Source organism: Anopheles moucheti, chromosome 2 (assembly GCF_943734755.1).
Source record: "Anopheles moucheti chromosome 2, idAnoMoucSN_F20_07, whole genome shotgun sequence".
NCBI lineage: Eukaryota > Metazoa > Arthropoda > Insecta > Diptera > Culicidae > Anopheles > Anopheles moucheti.
In genome coordinates, this window is record NC_069140.1 from 8,368,613 (window position 1) to 8,386,440 (window position 17,828).

General features: G+C 46.8%; 1 protein-coding gene across 1 annotated transcript in view; it reads right to left on the reverse strand.

Annotated features, from left to right (window-relative positions):
* LOC128299767 (uncharacterized) overlaps positions 1-13,356 on the reverse strand; it is a 35,856-nt gene extending 22,500 nt beyond the window's left edge. The window contains exon 1 of the mRNA XM_053035838.1: positions 13,175-13,356. Within this exon, the coding sequence (XP_052891798.1) occupies positions 13,175-13,273 (99 nt within the window). The 5' untranslated portion in view covers positions 13,274-13,356. The remainder of the gene's footprint in view (positions 1-13,174) is intronic.
* Positions 13,357-17,828: the final 4,472 nt, after the last annotated feature.

Below are 17,828 nucleotides of genomic sequence, written 5' to 3' on the forward strand. Positions count from 1 at the left end.
TCCCACCAAGGCCAGAAGAGATTCGTTCCTTCGGTGGCACGCTGCCGTTTTCATCTCGCTGGTGCTGTGTGCGGAGGCGCTGCTTAGAATGTGTAGCATTCGGCATTCGGTTCTGCAGCTACCCGCAGCGAAGGTATCGTTCGACCTATTCGATACGCCTTCGCACTTAGTCGATCGGTCGGGTTCTAGCCAGCAAAATTGAAACAAAATTGTTTCACTGTTTTAAGCCGGCGAAAGCCACGAAAACCACATGAATTTCCCGAGCTGGCCAAATAAGATCCTCTAGTTCGTTTCCTCACCACGGAACGCAAAAAACCACTAACGAGGAAGAGAAAATTGTGAATAACAGTTGTGTGGCGAGAGCTGCAGGTATTTCGTTTTTAATTATTACACCCATACCCTAGCGAGTGGATCCGGCCCCCAAAAAACGGAAGGTTCTGAATGTGGTTTTTGCGCGAAAAAGAACTCCCTGCTAACGCTACTTTCCATGCTATCAATCAATTCCACAGAATAATCCTATTAAACGGTTAGGCGGTAGGCTTCTCCACAGCGCGGCAATCCCTTTTTGGCACAACCACAACCGGAACCGGTAACGGGAAAACTACCCGCGAAATGGTAAAAGTGAACCCCCAACCACCTACCGGGAACCACGCGAACTGAACACCGCACTTTCGCTTGGGGTGGGAACCAACCTTTATTTTTTTGCAACCATTTTCCACTCGATTCATACTCGGCACCGAAACCCGGTATCGGAATGGTTTTGGAGGCGCTGTTTGATATAGAAGGGAAATGCACGCAACCCAGCGGCAAACGGGACCGATCGGTACACGCACATTCGCGTCATCTCACATCCGAACGGACTGTCTTCGTCGGCGGCGGCGTGCACCGGTGGGGCACTGCTTCCGAATATTGCACAGGGCGAGCGTGCGATTTGGAAAGTGTGCTAAATTTTGTGCTCGGGTTTTAGCACTCCGGCTTGCGCTTTTCGTTGCTGTACGGACCCGAAAACCGTGTACCGCGCGCCAGCAGTGGCACATGAGCTGCAGCGATTGCAGAGCTTTCTAATTTGCAGCGATGAATGCCGATGTGACAGTGTTTAATGAGCGCTGGGAGATGCAAAAGCAATGCCAAGTCGCTTGTCACGCGAATGAATAGGGCATCGGGAATACGAGAGGGTAATAGAAATGTTAAAAAGTAATCAAATGTTTTGGGAAGTCATGAGTGATTGGAATTGCAAACAATGCTTTGTTTAGAGAAGGTAAAAATGTAGTATTAAGTTGTTTGATGAAATTAGACTCTGAACACTTAGACTGAACTCTGATGAACTGAACAGAGCTGTAGTATATCTGACGTCGATTTACCATTCTTAGGCTATTTAAGATTTTTATCAAACAAAATTTTAATCAGAATTCAGAAGATTTAGACATTTCTAGGCTTAATGCATTCCCTTGGAATAAGCTTCGAATCGGTCTGTGGAATTGAGTTTGGGATTCTTTTGTAAATGCGAATTCTTTAGTATAAGAGAAATAAACTCCTTAAGCGTGTAACAAAGAAAGTTTTAACCATTTTTATCACTTCACTTCACCACTTTATCACTTTCAAGCCGTTTTTATACTCAAGCCTCAGTGTAAAATATGACGAAACTTAAATGAACAAAGACACTCAGGAATAAACTATTCATAACATTTATAACATAAACATTTTTGTTTTATATTTTAAACATGGTTTTTGTTTTATAAAATATGAAAAACTTGCATGGTTTTTTATACAAACTTTATAGACTTTGAATAGTTTCATTCGTCAAAATTGTAATGAAAAATATCTAGATTCTTGTTATATGCTGAGTAGAGTTTAGAGTAGAATTCAAAAAGTACTTAATAAAATTATAGTAGAAAAAGTAAAAATAAATAGAATTGAAATAACAACAAAACATAAAAATAACAATAAAAGTATAATGTAACCTAAGAATGCGCTAAACTTTTCTGGAAAAAAGTAGCTAATTACGCATTAAACAGATAATTGCGTTAAACACATCTACGAAGGAAAAGAAAACTCTCTTTGCAGACGTAAATTATATCATCAAACAATTATAACATTAGCACGCTCGCAAAAGCCCTCACCGTTCTTAGACGTCATAATTCGTTTCGTGCAGATTCTTCACCTCCGGATGAAGGGGGAGCATTGCGACCGTAATGGCATATCAACCATGCAACGGTAAGTGCCAACGCCGTTGGAAATGCATACCAGGAGGGGAGAAAATCCCGGTTCGACTGTGCTCCTGCCGACCATTTATAATCGCAGGTGCGGGAATGCCCGTTCGATTTCACGTGGCAAAATGTTGCCCCAAAGCTGTCCATTTCTTGGAAGTTGGGAACAGTCCCGGCAGGAGGTAAGTATCGCCATATTATCAGAAATGGGACCCAGTGTGACGCAACTCGTGTTTGCTATTATTGCATGCCCACCCGAGGGGGAGATACAAATCAAGCGGAAGCTTTACAGACTCTCAGGACTTTGGAATGTACGTGCGGAGAGTTGCAAAGAACCGTGTGGTTTCACTCTCGTTTAAATCGTATATCGTTTGGGTTTACTCATTTCTTCCCCTGTCCCGAAACGCCAAAACAGGCACACGCGACGTCGCATTGCATTTGGGCGAACGTTTCAATGCTCGCGACCTGCCCGGCGGCGGCGTTCCGAAACCGAAAACGAAATGAATAATTTAGCAGCGTTCGCGCAAGGGGCAAAGAAAATGCCGTCCGCGATCGCGATTGCGCATGCATCGTTATGGGATACCGAGCCCGATTCGGTTCGGGCCGTTGTGGTCGTACGAGGGTATCCTCACTGCAAGCCCCCGCTATTATTCAGCCCGGTGTCGATATTTTGAGCAAGTTTATTACGAACCCAGCAGGAACCACAAGCTGGGGTCCCACCAAACGGTTCTGGCTTTGCGGGAACACAGGAATAATAAAGGGAGATCGTGTTTTATGACAAGCGAGTTCTGGAACCGCCAACAAGCAGAAATGCACCGCGAAGCGCAGGGAATGCTTACGCTTTAGCCTTCCCATGACCAAAAGTCCCCAACCGAAAGGTCCTTTGTTGGGGTCCGGACTGTGCGCTATCATTACAATTTCCGATTGGAATTCACGCACACTCCACTTGTGTGTTGCACGCACACGCCACTATCATCGAGCTAAAATCGAAGTGCGAAACGATTCTCTTCCCGCCGTGACCCTGTTGGGGGGCGTCGTACGCTAGATTACGGATGATCGGTACGAACTCTCGCATCCTTGGACCACGACGGCACGGTACAATGGCTCATTACCATTGAAAGAAATCTCGTCCACGGCGGTGCGGCTGATCCGAAACCCGCGATTAGTTCGGGTTCGCCTCCTGCGAGGGCCCTTTCGGGCCCGCGACGATCGTCATCGGCTCGCGGCACAATTGTCCACGGCGGTTGGGTTTCGAAAGGTTCGGGAACCCTTTCAAAGCGGTCTCTGGTGGCGAAGTGTATACGCACGCAACGGCGATCTAATTAGTGCATGTTTTACTTCTAAAGCCGTTGGGCACTGTGCTGCTAGCTTCTTGCACATATAAGGGCACTCCCATTTTTCCTTCCCCAATCTATAAGTGGCACGACACACACGATACATTTGTGTTGTTCCTTCTACAACCGTCTCACTTTCGGTTTTTTTTTGTTGTTTGCATCCCCCTGTGGGCAAAACAGAATTTTAAATTAACTGCCAATTTCAGTTGACAGACTTATTGTGGCGCACACGTGGCGAAGAACCGTCCTCCGGTTGCAAACACCTTAATGGTGCCCTCTAGCGGGGTGGGAGCAATAAAAAAGCGTTACTATCCTCTTACGAAGTAGTTCCCATATAGAAAGGAGTAGAACACTAAACCTCAACAGATAAGAAAATACAACAAGCATGCAAATTAACAACAACCCACAGGTAATCAATACAGGCCCACCATAAACATCACAGCTGATTGCTTACTCCACCGAGTAACGTCGCAATACAACTTTACTCCATCCGAGTAACGTCGCAATACAAAGCCAAGTCTCCGTCCTTTCCGTTTTCGTGTCTTTACAAATCATTGCAATTTGTTTTCACTTCATCATCGAGCGAGGTGATAATCAGCGCACTGATCTACGGCTCTGTCGCTGACGCGCGGCAGTTGCGAGCCCATCCCTACCGGCAAACATGGCTCTAATTAATAAGTACATCCTTCCGGGCGCTTGTCTTCGAACCGCGATCTTGGGAAAATTCTTGGAAGCCAACACGATCGCCACCTTCACTTGCAATCTGGGGTAGAAACTTCTTCCACTTCGGATGGAAGTCATTTCAGTTTACAGTTTTCAGACACTTCACTTCTGGAGCTGTTCTAGCTCCAGCACCACCTCACTCACTCACGGTAGCGCCACGATCTGACGTGCTCCTGTCACATTCAGCTTTATCGTGCGGGGTTCCCGTTACGCGAGCCTTATCTGCCACGATCGGGCTCGGTTGAGGTCGTTCCGGCGAGTGTCGTTGGTTCACTCCCACCTTGCGCATGACGATCGCAGCCCCGAGATTGGGTAATTAATTACTCTGCGCCAAGCATAATTGTTTCATTCGCCAGCACTCGGTTTAGACACGGTGCCGGCACTTGGTCGACCCTTCGATTGTAGTAGCGAACGGTACATAAAGAACGACTTCCATGCGTTTTGTATTAATTAAACAATAACGCAAATGTTTGAACCGTGTCCGTGGACCGAAGACAAAGACCACACCGAGGCCCGCTGCAGCTGGACAGGTGGCGTAACGGATTGATATTTGCGTCGCATTACCTGCCATTCCCGGGCATTCGGTGACGCTTATGATTGAGCGATTGAAAATTAATACTGGCCGGTGTTTGTTGACGGTGGCAAACATTCCTGGTGCACTCAACCAGATCGAACAAATGCGGCTCCGGCCCATCGGCCTGCCTGCCATTCCTAATCGATGATCGATTGAAACATGGCTTCGGCTCGGTGGTGGTCGGCGGTTGTGTCAAACCCGAGCGGGCTACCAACTTCGATGCGCTTCGGTTCAGCTGGCGGTGCTGGAAATTCGATGACGATCAGACGATCGGACAAAATCGCCCGTGTTTCCATTGGACCGTATTGGACCGTACGTGGTGGTCGGGTTGTTTGCTGTGCCTACAGCAGAAGGTTAGGAGCAGTAGCTTCAGCCACTAACGGAACCGAGTTGCGCTCCGTAATCGTGTACCCAATCCATTCCCAGCTGTCGTGCCGTGGCCGATCGTTCGAGGGAATTATGGAACCGGCGCGGAAAGCTAATCCGTTCGTTTCCAATTCCGGCTTTCCCTGTGTGCCAGCTGCTAAAATCCTTTCCAGAACTGCATCGCTGGAAGGTTTCGGTAGGATGCTCGTGATTGTTAGAAAATTGCCCAACCCAGAAACCCAGACGTGTGGGCAAAAGACGGAAAGAATAGGGCACGAGAACAATTAACACAACATGCTTGGCAGATGGTGAGTCGCACCTGAGATCGAGAGTTAGGAAAGGAGAAGAAAACACGTGTTAAACAACTAATCGCTACATAAATAGACCCACAGGACTCTTCTATTGTCTTGTTAGAAGATGTAGAAGAGCCCTTCTGTCCCGAAGTTGACCAAAATACTCTCAAACAAACTCCTTCAATGTTGGAATTCGGGGCAAGAACAGTTTGAAGTGAATTATTCTTTCTCCTTTAAAGAGGTTCCTCACCACCACCAACACCATTCAGCTCATTTAACTGCTCATAATGAAGGCGTAAAGCACGCCGGATTCGCTGTTTAAGCACGACGCGCCGCTTAACGGGCAGCCAGATACACCAGGTTTAGGTTAGAAAGATTACGGTGCTGCTATCACGCTTCCATCGTACCGAGCCGATACGGTCCGCGGGTTTCGAGTGTAAATTAAAAAGTGTACTCCTGTGTAGCACGATGTCTTTGGCCTACTCGGGTTGTGTCTCTGGGCCATTCGAACGGCTTTCCCGTGCGATTCCGCTATTCATTTAGCACATACGCCGGCTTATAAGTGGTTGCGATAGAGCCTTGCCTGCCCCGATAGCCACAAGCCCATAAACATTTTTCATTTAACAACACTCTAAAACTTAACAACGCGATGTCGCTCATCAAAAAGAATGAATTCCTCTTTGCCGTTCGTGTATTTTTTTGCTGCTGCTGCTTTTGGTGTTGTTTCCCGTATGTTTGCGCCCGATAATCTTAATCACTCTGCGGTGGTGTGCGGATTCTTGGAACGGCGACCGCTCGTTCGCACACGAAACCTGTTTCCGTGCGTTGCAGTTGGCGTCTCTGGCGATCCTGCCCAAGAAATTGCAACCGCACGGGAGGAGGTCCTACAATTGGCAGCCTGGCAGGCTGTGCGAACGTGAGGTTGCGAAATCAATATGGTTTATGTTGATTGCTGGCGAGGGACCCTGGACCGTGCTTAAGGTACACCCGCGCTCCGTAACGTTTGCCTTACATGGGTCACAAAGAAGAAGTGGAAAAATATGGTACCACACAACAGCCTCAACCGAGGCTGGGAGGCGAATGATTTAGCTCTGGGACACTGGGGAGTTGGTCAACCCACGCTTACGGGGTGTTCTCGGGCGGTGAAATATGTATTAATCCTTTTAAAACCACTCCTGCAAACGAAGCGATGCACGGTACGGTGCAAAACCGGTAGCCTGGGCGCGAGACTGGTTGCCGAAATCGAAAGACTTCAACGCCCGGATAGGCCAGAAACCCCGAAAACGCATTTAGGGTAACGTTGTCCTGGAATGCTTTTTGCCAATAGTGGTTTATACTTTTTAACTATCTTTTCTCTCACTTCTTCTTCTTCTTCTCCTTCTTGATGTCTAACTCACACACACACACGCGCGTGGTACAAAATAACATGAAATTGTTTGCGTGACGTTTGTGCTTTGCTGCATGTACGATCGCGGGCAAGATATATGATGAAATCAGCTAATGTCGCTTATACGGAAGGCGCAAGCGAAGTGATCGGGATAGTCACGATCTGCTGGTAAGTTTAAACTGCTTCTATTTCCAACCAAAGCGCTCACCTCCATTGACTGATAAATCATCCGAACGCGAATGGCGCTCGTATGCTGTCAGCGCAGGGTTTTCCCCTTGATTTCAGCACTCACACACGACTCATAGAGGTCTGTCAGAATGCTAAATTCCAGTGTCGTTAACCTCCCTCCGTGTGTTTTGTTTTTTTTTGCGTATCGTAAAACATAAACCTTAATATGACCAAAAGGCTGGTACCAAGCACATTGCTAGGACGCTAACCAAAATGGCTTTTTATGCAACGGTTCGTGCATCGATCGACTGAGCAAACGACCTACCGAAAAACAAAATGAAAAACCGGTTTCCAACCAGACAACCAAAATATGCAAAAAACCCCCAAAGTGCAAGATGCTGCAGGCGCTGCACCGAAACGAACGCCATGCTGTAAAGAGGAAAATGTATACACGGATACTTCCCTTTTGCCGATGCATTGCTGCATTTGGTTGACTCGCACGTAACGATGACGCAACGACAGTGCGGGCTGGTGCCCGTACGACCGTACGTTAACACCCGAGTGGTGCCGGGAACAACGGCATAGGCCTGCGGTACTGCACAGTCTGCGCCTACAGTATCCACAAGGAGACATACCCGTCCATGCCGATGCTAATGACTGACGGGTGAATAAGCGAGTGCTGATTGAAGGTGCAGACAGTGGAGCGATGGTTGACGGTGCGGGTTCGGCGGAGGCCGGTAATGTGCAGGGGGAAGAGAGAAAGTTACACTTCCTTCAGCCCTTGCGCTGATCGCATCGCGTTAAACCCCATTTGCCAGCAACACCGACACCGGCAAATGAACGCTTTTACCACACGATCTGCACAATATTATTAACTGGAGAACTATCATTTTGCCTCAGTTACTGACGCGGTATGCACTTTCTCGGTCCTACAGATCCTTCAGCGCGCGAACGCGGAAGAAAGGCGGCAATTAGATGTCATTAATTGATCGTTATCTAATTGTCAGTGTTTGGATCTCTAATACCAATCATTCGAGCGGTGCTGTAGTTGGCGTTGCTTTTGCTACGAAATAATAGTGAACAAAGGTCTTGCGGTTATCAAACAAGGAACTGTAAATGAATGTGTTACGATAAGCAAAAAAAAAACATTCATGTAGAATCATTCTGGTGGAGGTGATAATTAGAATCTACTGCGATCGCCCTCAGGCAGAGGGTCATCACCGGTGGCATCACCCCAACAACGAACGATTGTGATTACCAGCAATCAGTCGATCGACGTTAGGAACCTGCGTAGCCGACGCAACAGTTCCCCCCCAGATGGAGTGAAAATATGCGGCACACGGTAAATACGGCACCACGGGAGATCACATAGGAGAGAACGCAAAACAAACCGCACCCCAGCGATACGGCTAAATATCTTGATCGCCATCAGAACCCAACCCGTGGGAAGGGCTGTAATTTCACCACCATACCTCGGATCGAGAGCCAGGGTGATCGTGATTCTTTCGGAAAATGCTAACGAATTGGTGATTAGCAAAGCAAATGAAGATTGATGCTATCGCGAAGTTATGCCCCGTACACACCGGGAGTGTGTGTGTTTGGTTTTTGGTGTGATTTGGAGTTCGTTTCGTTATGGAATTTTTGTTTGTTTGCTTTCTTGTAAAGGCTACGAGTTTAAGGCGAGTTTAAGCCAAGTTACAGCCCAAAACGATTGGTCCGTTTTGTCCGTACGCGCTTCCATTTATAACGGATCTGCGTAGTTGGAAATTGCCTTCATTAGTCTGCGTGTGTTTGCTAAGTGGAATACTTATCATAACTACAGTCGAGATTGATCAAAATATGATTAGCGTTTTTATCGTTGTGTTTGCATCAGTTCTGAAAGTCTGATTCCGTCCCTTCCTTGCACTTGCCAGCGTTCTGTGATAAACTGCGTTCGGCTTGGAGTGCAGTCAAGTGGAGTGTGGCGCGTCCCATTGTGTCCGAAATTCTAAATACTTTCTGCTCTAGATATGCACACACACAGCACGAGAACGCCCGCCCGAAGTGCTCATTCGCAGCATTTTTGTGCACTGTAAACCATCGGTGAAGCTGCCTTCATTCGGTATGCAGGTCCAGACAAACGATTCTCGCATAATAAACACACTCTGCCATAGGCAAACCACCCTGGAAAAGCAACACCAAATGACCCCATCGAGAGCATTCTTTCAATGGGGATAGACAATAAAATCATAAAACAAAACAACAGCAACAAAAACTAGCGCACAGAATGGGGCCCTCGAAAATATCGGTGCGTTTTCCACCGTTTGCACCAGTTTTTAAACAAACGAAATCGTTTTTTCCTACCCAACCGGAATGGTGGAATGGTGAGCCGAGTGTGGAGGGAGGAAGAGATTAGAGGAGGTTCGAAAATAAAAACACCCTCCAAACAGGCACCATTACAGCCACCCACCCCCCGGCTTTGAAGAGGCATCGTTTAATGATGTCGGAAGTGAATCGCAAATGAAATCGACCCTAGTGCAACAACCACCTGCCGTTGGCTAACTAAAAAGGGAAGCGGCACGTTTCATTTCCCTCCCACAACATCAAAAGGAACGGAAAATGGGCTTCCGAAAAAAACAAAAAATGAAAACAATAATAAATGTACTTGCTGAAATAAAAGATGGGATACGATCATGATTCGATCATTAGCACACCTACTCAAGATGCGGTACAGCTTTTGAGCTGCTGCGGGTGAATGTACCAAAAAAACACAAACAAGACCAGGGTGACCGATCGTGCAGAAAAATGGGAATGAAAATGTAAAACAATCAAAAACATCGATCAATTTCGTAAGGAAACACTTTTTTCTTCATTTCCGACTGCTGGTGCGAATAGACGAAGGAAACGAATTGTTGTTCTGCTGTGAGGATGAGCATTAATTACACCAGGGAGGATGGAAAATTCAATCAATCGTTTCAGGCAGGTTGATGTTCTTTGTTCGAAAAGATGTTTAGATCAAACTGACAACATAAATGTTTGAGATCATTTACTGATCACCATATAGTGTCAATAGGACTGACTGTTGTTTTCACACCACATCCCTATTCTAACACCGAAAGGTCTCACCAAACAGTCTTCTAACTTCAAAACTGATCAGAAGTATATTAATTGACATTGTATTGTATAGAGTTTGGATACCCGGCAATTGGATACAAGAACGGGAGCTCGCAAAACACATTGTTCCTCTAGTAGCGCCGTAACAAAATCTGCATATCGTAATGCTCTTTTTCAACAAAGAACTATGAATTCCCGGTTGATTAACTGGCACATCCTGTCATCCCTTCCTCTTTTCAGTGGCAGTACAACCACGGATGTCTTGAGCTGTAAAGTGTTGATTTCCTTGACTTTTAAATATCCGGCGGAGTGCGAATCCTTCCGTGTGAAACACACCAATCCCTCCAGGGGATCAGTCCCCAGCAAAAAAAAAAAAACAACTTGGCTTTACCAACTATCTGTTCTGAGATATCTGCAAGAATGATTTGCCATCGGGATCTTTGGGCAGGTGTAAAATATGATCTCCAGTTAGCCCTACCATTTACCCAGTGCGACCTCTTCTTGGGTGTTCCGATCGGCACCCGGACCAGCTTACACGCGTGAGTGTGCGTGATTTAAATCACACAGGGGTTAACAGTCCTGCACCAGGTCCCTGGTGCTGGTTGCAGTTCTGGAACCCCCACTCCGTTTATAATTACCGACGATCAATCAAAAGGCGTCGAACAAGGAACAGCATCCAGCGATCCCGACAGCCGTTGAAACTCTCCCGGGCGTTCAAACCGCGTTGCAAAACGTTACGCCAATTATCGTCATCATCATCAGCAACAACGACGACGACGACGTCGGTGAGTTGGGCAGCAAACCGTCGCTGTGCAGTGCGGAAAGTGCCACAAGAACACTTTCGTTGTGAATGAGATTTTAATTTCTTACTCTCATCTTCATTTAGGTACCACCACCCATTGCCGGGAAGATTACAATATAAGGCATAAAAAATTGATTTACTTACTGCAGCCACACAGGGGTTTAAATGGTTTAGTGGGATCACGAAACAAGTATGCAATAGAAACGACTCCAGCGCCACATTCGTAGGTGTAACGTAAGGTTGTGTCGTCCGGTTGAGAGGCGTGCAAAAAAAAGCTAAAGCTCCGGTGACATTACGTCATCGTCGTGTCGTGTGTTAAGAAGCCCGTTGTTGTACGGCGGTAGTTGCCGGAGCAGCTCAAGGTAAGTGGAGGCCGTCTCGTGAGTCCCACCTCCGTCCCCTCTTTCGAACTCCGTGGAGTTGAAGTTCCATTTTTGCGACTGTATTGCGCACGGAGGCGAACATATGCGCGCACACGCAGTTTCCTGTCCTGTCGATCCGGTTAAGCCTCCAGTGCTTGGGGGGTGAATAAATTCCATCCCGCCAAGCAGCACACAAAGCGAACTTCGACACCCCGAAAACACGTGAAGTTTTTCAATGCCCTCGGGTGCAAACCGATCAAAATGTCAGCCGACCGTTGGGATGATCGTTACGTAAAGGGGAGAAATTCCTAGCCACCGTTTCGAGCGACATCGATGCGGTGGTTATGGGGCTGGATGGACAGCATCGGACAAATCATAACCACGTACCGAACCATGCGGGATCACGGATGACCTATGTAAGCAAGACCCGTTCACCTTGGTTCACAAGAGGGTGCAAGCTGATCGCCAACGACGAAAAGAAAAAGATGACTTCACACGCACCACACCAATGACAACTTCCGAGTAAAACGTGTGAGCATTTGCTTAAGCGATTAACAAACAGCCACGGCCAGTTGCGGGGCCACGTTATGATGGGCGACGTCTTCATTCGGCCCGTATCGCAGTTCGTTACAGCCGCATCGAATCGAGAGAAAAGAAACACGTCCCAGACGCATTTCTTCCCAAAACTATGCGTTGCGTTATCGTGCCTGCGCAAAGGGCCGTGATGTTTCCATGGCGGGGAAGCATAATTAGTTGAAATTTCATTCACGTCTCGTTTGTCGATGTTTTGTTTCGATTTTTTTTACTGACTCTTGGTTTTTGGTGGTTTGGTTTTTTATTCTTCTGTGCACTTCCCCGATGCGTCATGGTTATTGTATTTTGTGGTGGTTTGGTTTCTGTCGAAGCGTACAGGTAAGAATTGCGTTACAGACATGACTCAACGCAAGAACGAACCGTGGTGAGGAAAAACGAGGAAAGAGAAATCTTATAACCGTCTCAGAACGAACATGTGTGAGCCGGGCTTGATGGTCATATTTGGCAATGTCTTGTTAAGAAAAAAGTATGTCCGTTCGTGAGCTCCTTTTAAGATATTCTTAAGACCTCAATAATTAATTTCCAAGTTGCTTAAAAATTACTCCAGTGCCTCGGAGCACACTATACTGCTCATAAAATTTACATCCATTACTATTGATCATAAATTTCATGCACTTTTTATGGCATATTCTTACACGAAAATAAAAACTGCATCCATTCTTCGACTCTTTTCGCCGAACATTATTCGCTTCCATGGGACTCACTCATTTCCATAGGCACTGCACATCATGCATTCCGGGTGTCGCGTCGTTGCGAGGAATGCAACCACTCACGTTATGCATAATAAAGTGGCTTCTAAGTATAACCCTCGGGCAATCGCGGAAATAACACAACCGATGCATAAAGCCATAATAAGGTGTTATTTTTTCCTGCTCTCTCTCTCTCTTTCTCTCTCTCGCACTGTCTCTCTAGACCTCCATTTAGATCTCAGTCGAAACCACTTAAAGCACGGCTAGACCTTCGACGGGCAACAGTTTCCAGACCTTCAGCTGTTTGCAGTTGATCGTTCCGTTCTAAGCACGGTTGACTGGCGTAGTGAGCCCACTTGGAGCGATCTAAGGTGGGAAAAGCTACAACATCTTCAACCCAGTGTTGACTCAGTGTTGACGCACCTTACCGGGACCGGGGTAAGGTATCCCACCGCACCCACCGCTGGAATGCTTTACAAGCGCAAATAAGATGAATTCTTGTTGAGGAAATGTTCTGAATCATTCAAACCCACTCCCAGCACCCGACGCGATCGCTTCCGTCTTCAGCGGCATCATTCTTACCTGACCGATGAAGATCGTGCCGAGAACAAACAGCACCGTTAGTGTCATCAATCGTCCCGCCATCGTCGCCGGTTGACGGCGCAACCCAACTCGACCCATCGTTGTCGAATCGGTTCCGGATGCGCCTCGGGTTGTTGGTGATGTGTTGGGGTTTTGGTGTTTTTCTTCAGCGAACAGAACTCTTACTGGATCATCAAACTGCCCGCATTCAATGCACTGTGCTCACTTGTTGTTGTGTTTTGTTTCGTTCGTTTTTTACCACTCACCACAATTTAACAAACACTGGCCACAAACTGTACACAATGGCTCGTTAGAGAAAGCGGAGCTAAACAACCCCCCGAGCGGGTGTAGTGTCTCACAATCGAATTTTCCCGAACCGGCGTGGTCGCGAGCTGCCCGAAATGTTGTAATTCTTCACTTGAAATTCTTCAATTAAACCTGCAACCCCTCGGTTCGTTGGTTAGTTCTTACACACACACACGGGCGCGCGCTGCTAAACAGGAAGAACGAAAAAGGAAAATCATGAAAAACGGAACACACGCGTAACGCGGGAAACCACAAGACGAAAGGCAACGAGAAAAGGAGAGAGCAAAAAACATTATTTTCGGGAAGATCCCAAACGTTCTATTCACTTTGCTTCACGCCAATACGTAAAACGCAACCGTTCCGTCATCATTTCGTAACGTTCACGGAGCGGTGGATGGTCAACGGTGCAGTCTAAGGATTGGAGTTATCGTACCTATCTAAACCACCCGGTTAATGACCATAGGTGAACGGGGAATCATTAGGAGGAGAGAAAAAAAAACCGCACAATAAGTGAATGACGGCGAATGGTGGCTACCCTACCCGGTAGATCTCCATTACCGTGGCTATTAGAGCGATCATATGTCAGACGAACAATAGATCCGACGAAATCACGATATCACGAACTGTTCCAGTCGGCAGTCGACTATCATCAACAGCAAGGTGATGAGCTTCGCGAGTGCTCATCGTAGTGGACTGTCACACTACGCTTTGCCCATTTACCACCGAAAAGAATCAACTCCTGATGATGATTATGATGGTAATCTTCGCACGGTGATCTTTTGGAGTGCTTTTGGACCGTGCTCCGAACTTCATGAGGCATTCTAATGTGTCCAAGGCAAGAAGAAGAATACCGCAAGACGTTTAGAACATTTCTATTCTTTACCTTTCCATTCGTGACAAAATGTACGCTTAGGCCCCTTCTGGATGTCGTGGGAACGCACATCTCTTAACGAAATAAACGAACGTTGCGGTCGCCTCGCGGAGTTCCCAATTCTTGACCGGAGTTGAAAAATAAAGCGCCTGTCACGGCGCTGTCTCGCGGCCATCGTTCGGCGGGATGATGCGGGAAAACAGCAATCAGTTCCCGGGTTGTAGCAAAAGTAAACCTCAGTCCCGTAACGTTTATTTGTAATTCAAAACTGTCAAATTTTGCGAAAACTTCATCTTCCCGTTCCGTGTTTCTTCTGGGTCGGATTCTTCGGCGGCTCTTCCATCGCTTCATCGCGGACGGGCTGAAGCCATGCAAAAGCTCCCGTGTGACGTGATTGAAAAGGTTACCCTTGCCAGACCTGTTGGCTCCAGCCGAAAGATTCGCGCCACTGGGTGTGGCTTGAACGTTGCTCATGTTCCCCCACCACACACACAAGGGGCCGAAAATTAAAACCCCTCCGTCAGTTAGCCGTTCAGCTCAGACGTATCATCAACGCCGGTCACCTTACAGAGAGGATTGGTGTCGGATAACAGAAGTTTGCATTTCGCCCATTCCGAGTATTATTCGCAACCTTCAGCAAGTCTTTTTCCCCTGCTTGCGGGAAGGAGGGTTGGAGGGATATTAAATATGGTCGAGTGATTGGCACGAACCTCGGGAATATTATAGCCCTCGAGTCCACGGAGTTGTTGATGGTTTTGAGATGCAAATTTTGCAAATCGAAAACACCGAAATTCCTGCCGGTTGGCCTACATCGGAGCGGTGGCGGTGGATTGTACATTTCGGAGAAGATACAGAGACTTGCCGTAAAACCCATCTTCTGCCGGGTCTTTCATGCGCAGCGTCGTAGCGGTTTTATTACGGTACAACCTCTGACCCCGATGGCCATCCATTCGGACAGCAGGACAGCGTCGCGTGAAGCGTAATAGCGTCAATATTCCGCATGGAGCCTACGCTTTAATCGGTACATGTTTCACCTCACGTGGCGTTAATTATTTGATGTTAATATGATGTTCTTGTGCTACATGCTGCACGCACATTAAAGTGTTACGTTCATGAGGTTGTGTCCAGTTATGTAATTTAAAATGAAATGTCGAATCAAGTGGAACTCTATGAGGAAGACAATCATGTTGGTGCATTTAGTTATTAATTTGCGAACCTTGTCACTAAGTGGTATTAAAACCTTGACCCGATAGCATCTTCATTCAACAAACAAAACAAAATAAAACGAAAGACTTGAGCTCGGAAAAGCGACGAACGCACCTTTCATGAAGTCAATATCGATAAAAGATATTTCATAATCTCGAAAACCTTCGTTTCCATCCATCTAATAGTAATCGCTAATGATTCATTAGTTTCATGCTTCATTGACCGTTTCCTGGTTCGGTGGAATCCGACCGTCCAGCGTGAAATAATAAAACAATCATCAATGATCATTAATTAACCTCGACTCGCTACCCTCACTGCTACTCCGTTCTGATGCGATATTGTTTTCATTTTCGCTTGCTACTGCCACCAGGGAAACTGTCGTTCATGTTTTACTAATAAGTATTTACTTAACCGAGGCACTACTATGGCTACCGTTCAACCGGTTCGTAACGCTGGCAAAACAGTTCCAATTCGAAAAATGCTAGGTAAATTCCAAACATAACGATTTGCCACATTTTTACCCGGTGAGGTAATATCGGACTGACTCACGCCTGTCCAAGAATTACTGTCACCGATGCGGGTGAATGAGTAACAAATGAGAAGCTATTTGCTATGCCAACCAGCGGCTTGAAACACGAACCCGCTGTACGGAATTTGCTTGTAAAATCCAAATGTAACACGTGCATCTCGCAACAGAGAAGATGTAATTAAAGTTCCGTGTTTTCTTCTGCACAAACAACCGAACAACAACCGATCGCGGCCCCTCCCGGGTGCATTCCTTGCCTTTGAAGCATCGGCCACCGGTTTCCGTACCGGTGATTTAAGCGAGCGGTTAAGCGGGAAACGCACATACAACAACCAGGGCGAAAACAAATGCAGAGCAACCGGTAAATTAGGTACGCGACCCAACCGAGCGAATCAGTCACTTTCGGTTTTTAATTCCAAATTATATATTACACATCATAACACACACACACACGCACATACACGTGGAGCAAACACAACCACAGGCACACAGTAAACATCCCCCGCGCACGGTGTGCTGCTCCCCGATTCGGGAGAGTGGTCGCGTTTCGCTTCGCTGATAGTTTGTCCCTTCTGCGTTGCATTACGTAATGGTGCCATGGGTTTGACCAGCAGGCGCCATTTACGGTCAGCCGTCGTACCCAGCCGCCAACCGATCGCATGTTTGTTTCCCGCACGCACGCGGAGTCGGAAACGCAGAAACAGATTCCGCAGAAACACGTCGCTGGAATGGAACGTTTAGATCATGCAGTCACACAACCACAATTTCAACCTGTAGCCGCTACCATTACCACTGTAGCGCCGTGTTGGAACGGCACCGAAGATGTTGGCCGAGAAACGCGCGCCACTTCAATCGATCGTACACACTTTGCTAATGCTCGCGTCAGATCTGTCAAATTGTTGCTACTTCGGTAAAAAAAAAACGGTTGACCTTCTGCTTGAAAACAAAAAAAACCGCGTGCAAAGAGAATGATTTTATTGACGTTGATTTTGGTTCAGTTTTCTTTTTTTTCCGCGACCTCCAAGCGTTTATGCACTCGAACCCATCTTAGAAACCGCTTGCGCATTCCTCTCTCCATTCGATCACACTCCCGGAACACACCACGACTCCAACTCCGTCCGTAAAGCCATCTCGCGAAGAAAACGGAACAACAACTCCGCTTCCATCATCGTCGTCGCGAAGCAAACGGCACGGTTCGCTCGCGGGAAAAAGTTGTTCACTCACTGACACTGTTTTGCTTTTCACTTGAGCACGATGATGGGCACTGGTATTTCCACCCCAGCTACGATGAAACGCGGAAATCAGCGCGACAGACTTAGGTTTCTTCTGTTTTAATATAATTTTCGGTTCTAATGTTACACCGTTCACGTTTAATTTGCTGATGTTAAAACTTCACAACACTGGGAACACCACCATGACCGTGTTAAGACGAACTTACCGAGTGCTACGTAGCACGTACGATGTCTCAAAAGCCCACAAAAGTCGGTCGTGAGCGCGTTTTCAACGATCGCGACCTATTCGCGCGACTTGTTCACAACAAATGAAAAAAATCCCATCGTTGGGCTCCAACGTTAACGATGGGGAAGGGCTGTTCGCTAGCACAGCGTGCTCGATCGTAAGAGTTTGGTGGCCATAATTGTTTACTGCTTGTGAATGTGGAATGTTGGTGTCTCGTAGAAAAGTTATGATATATTAGTGCTTCTCGAATACAATTATTGTTTAAGATTAGTTTTATTTATTCATTT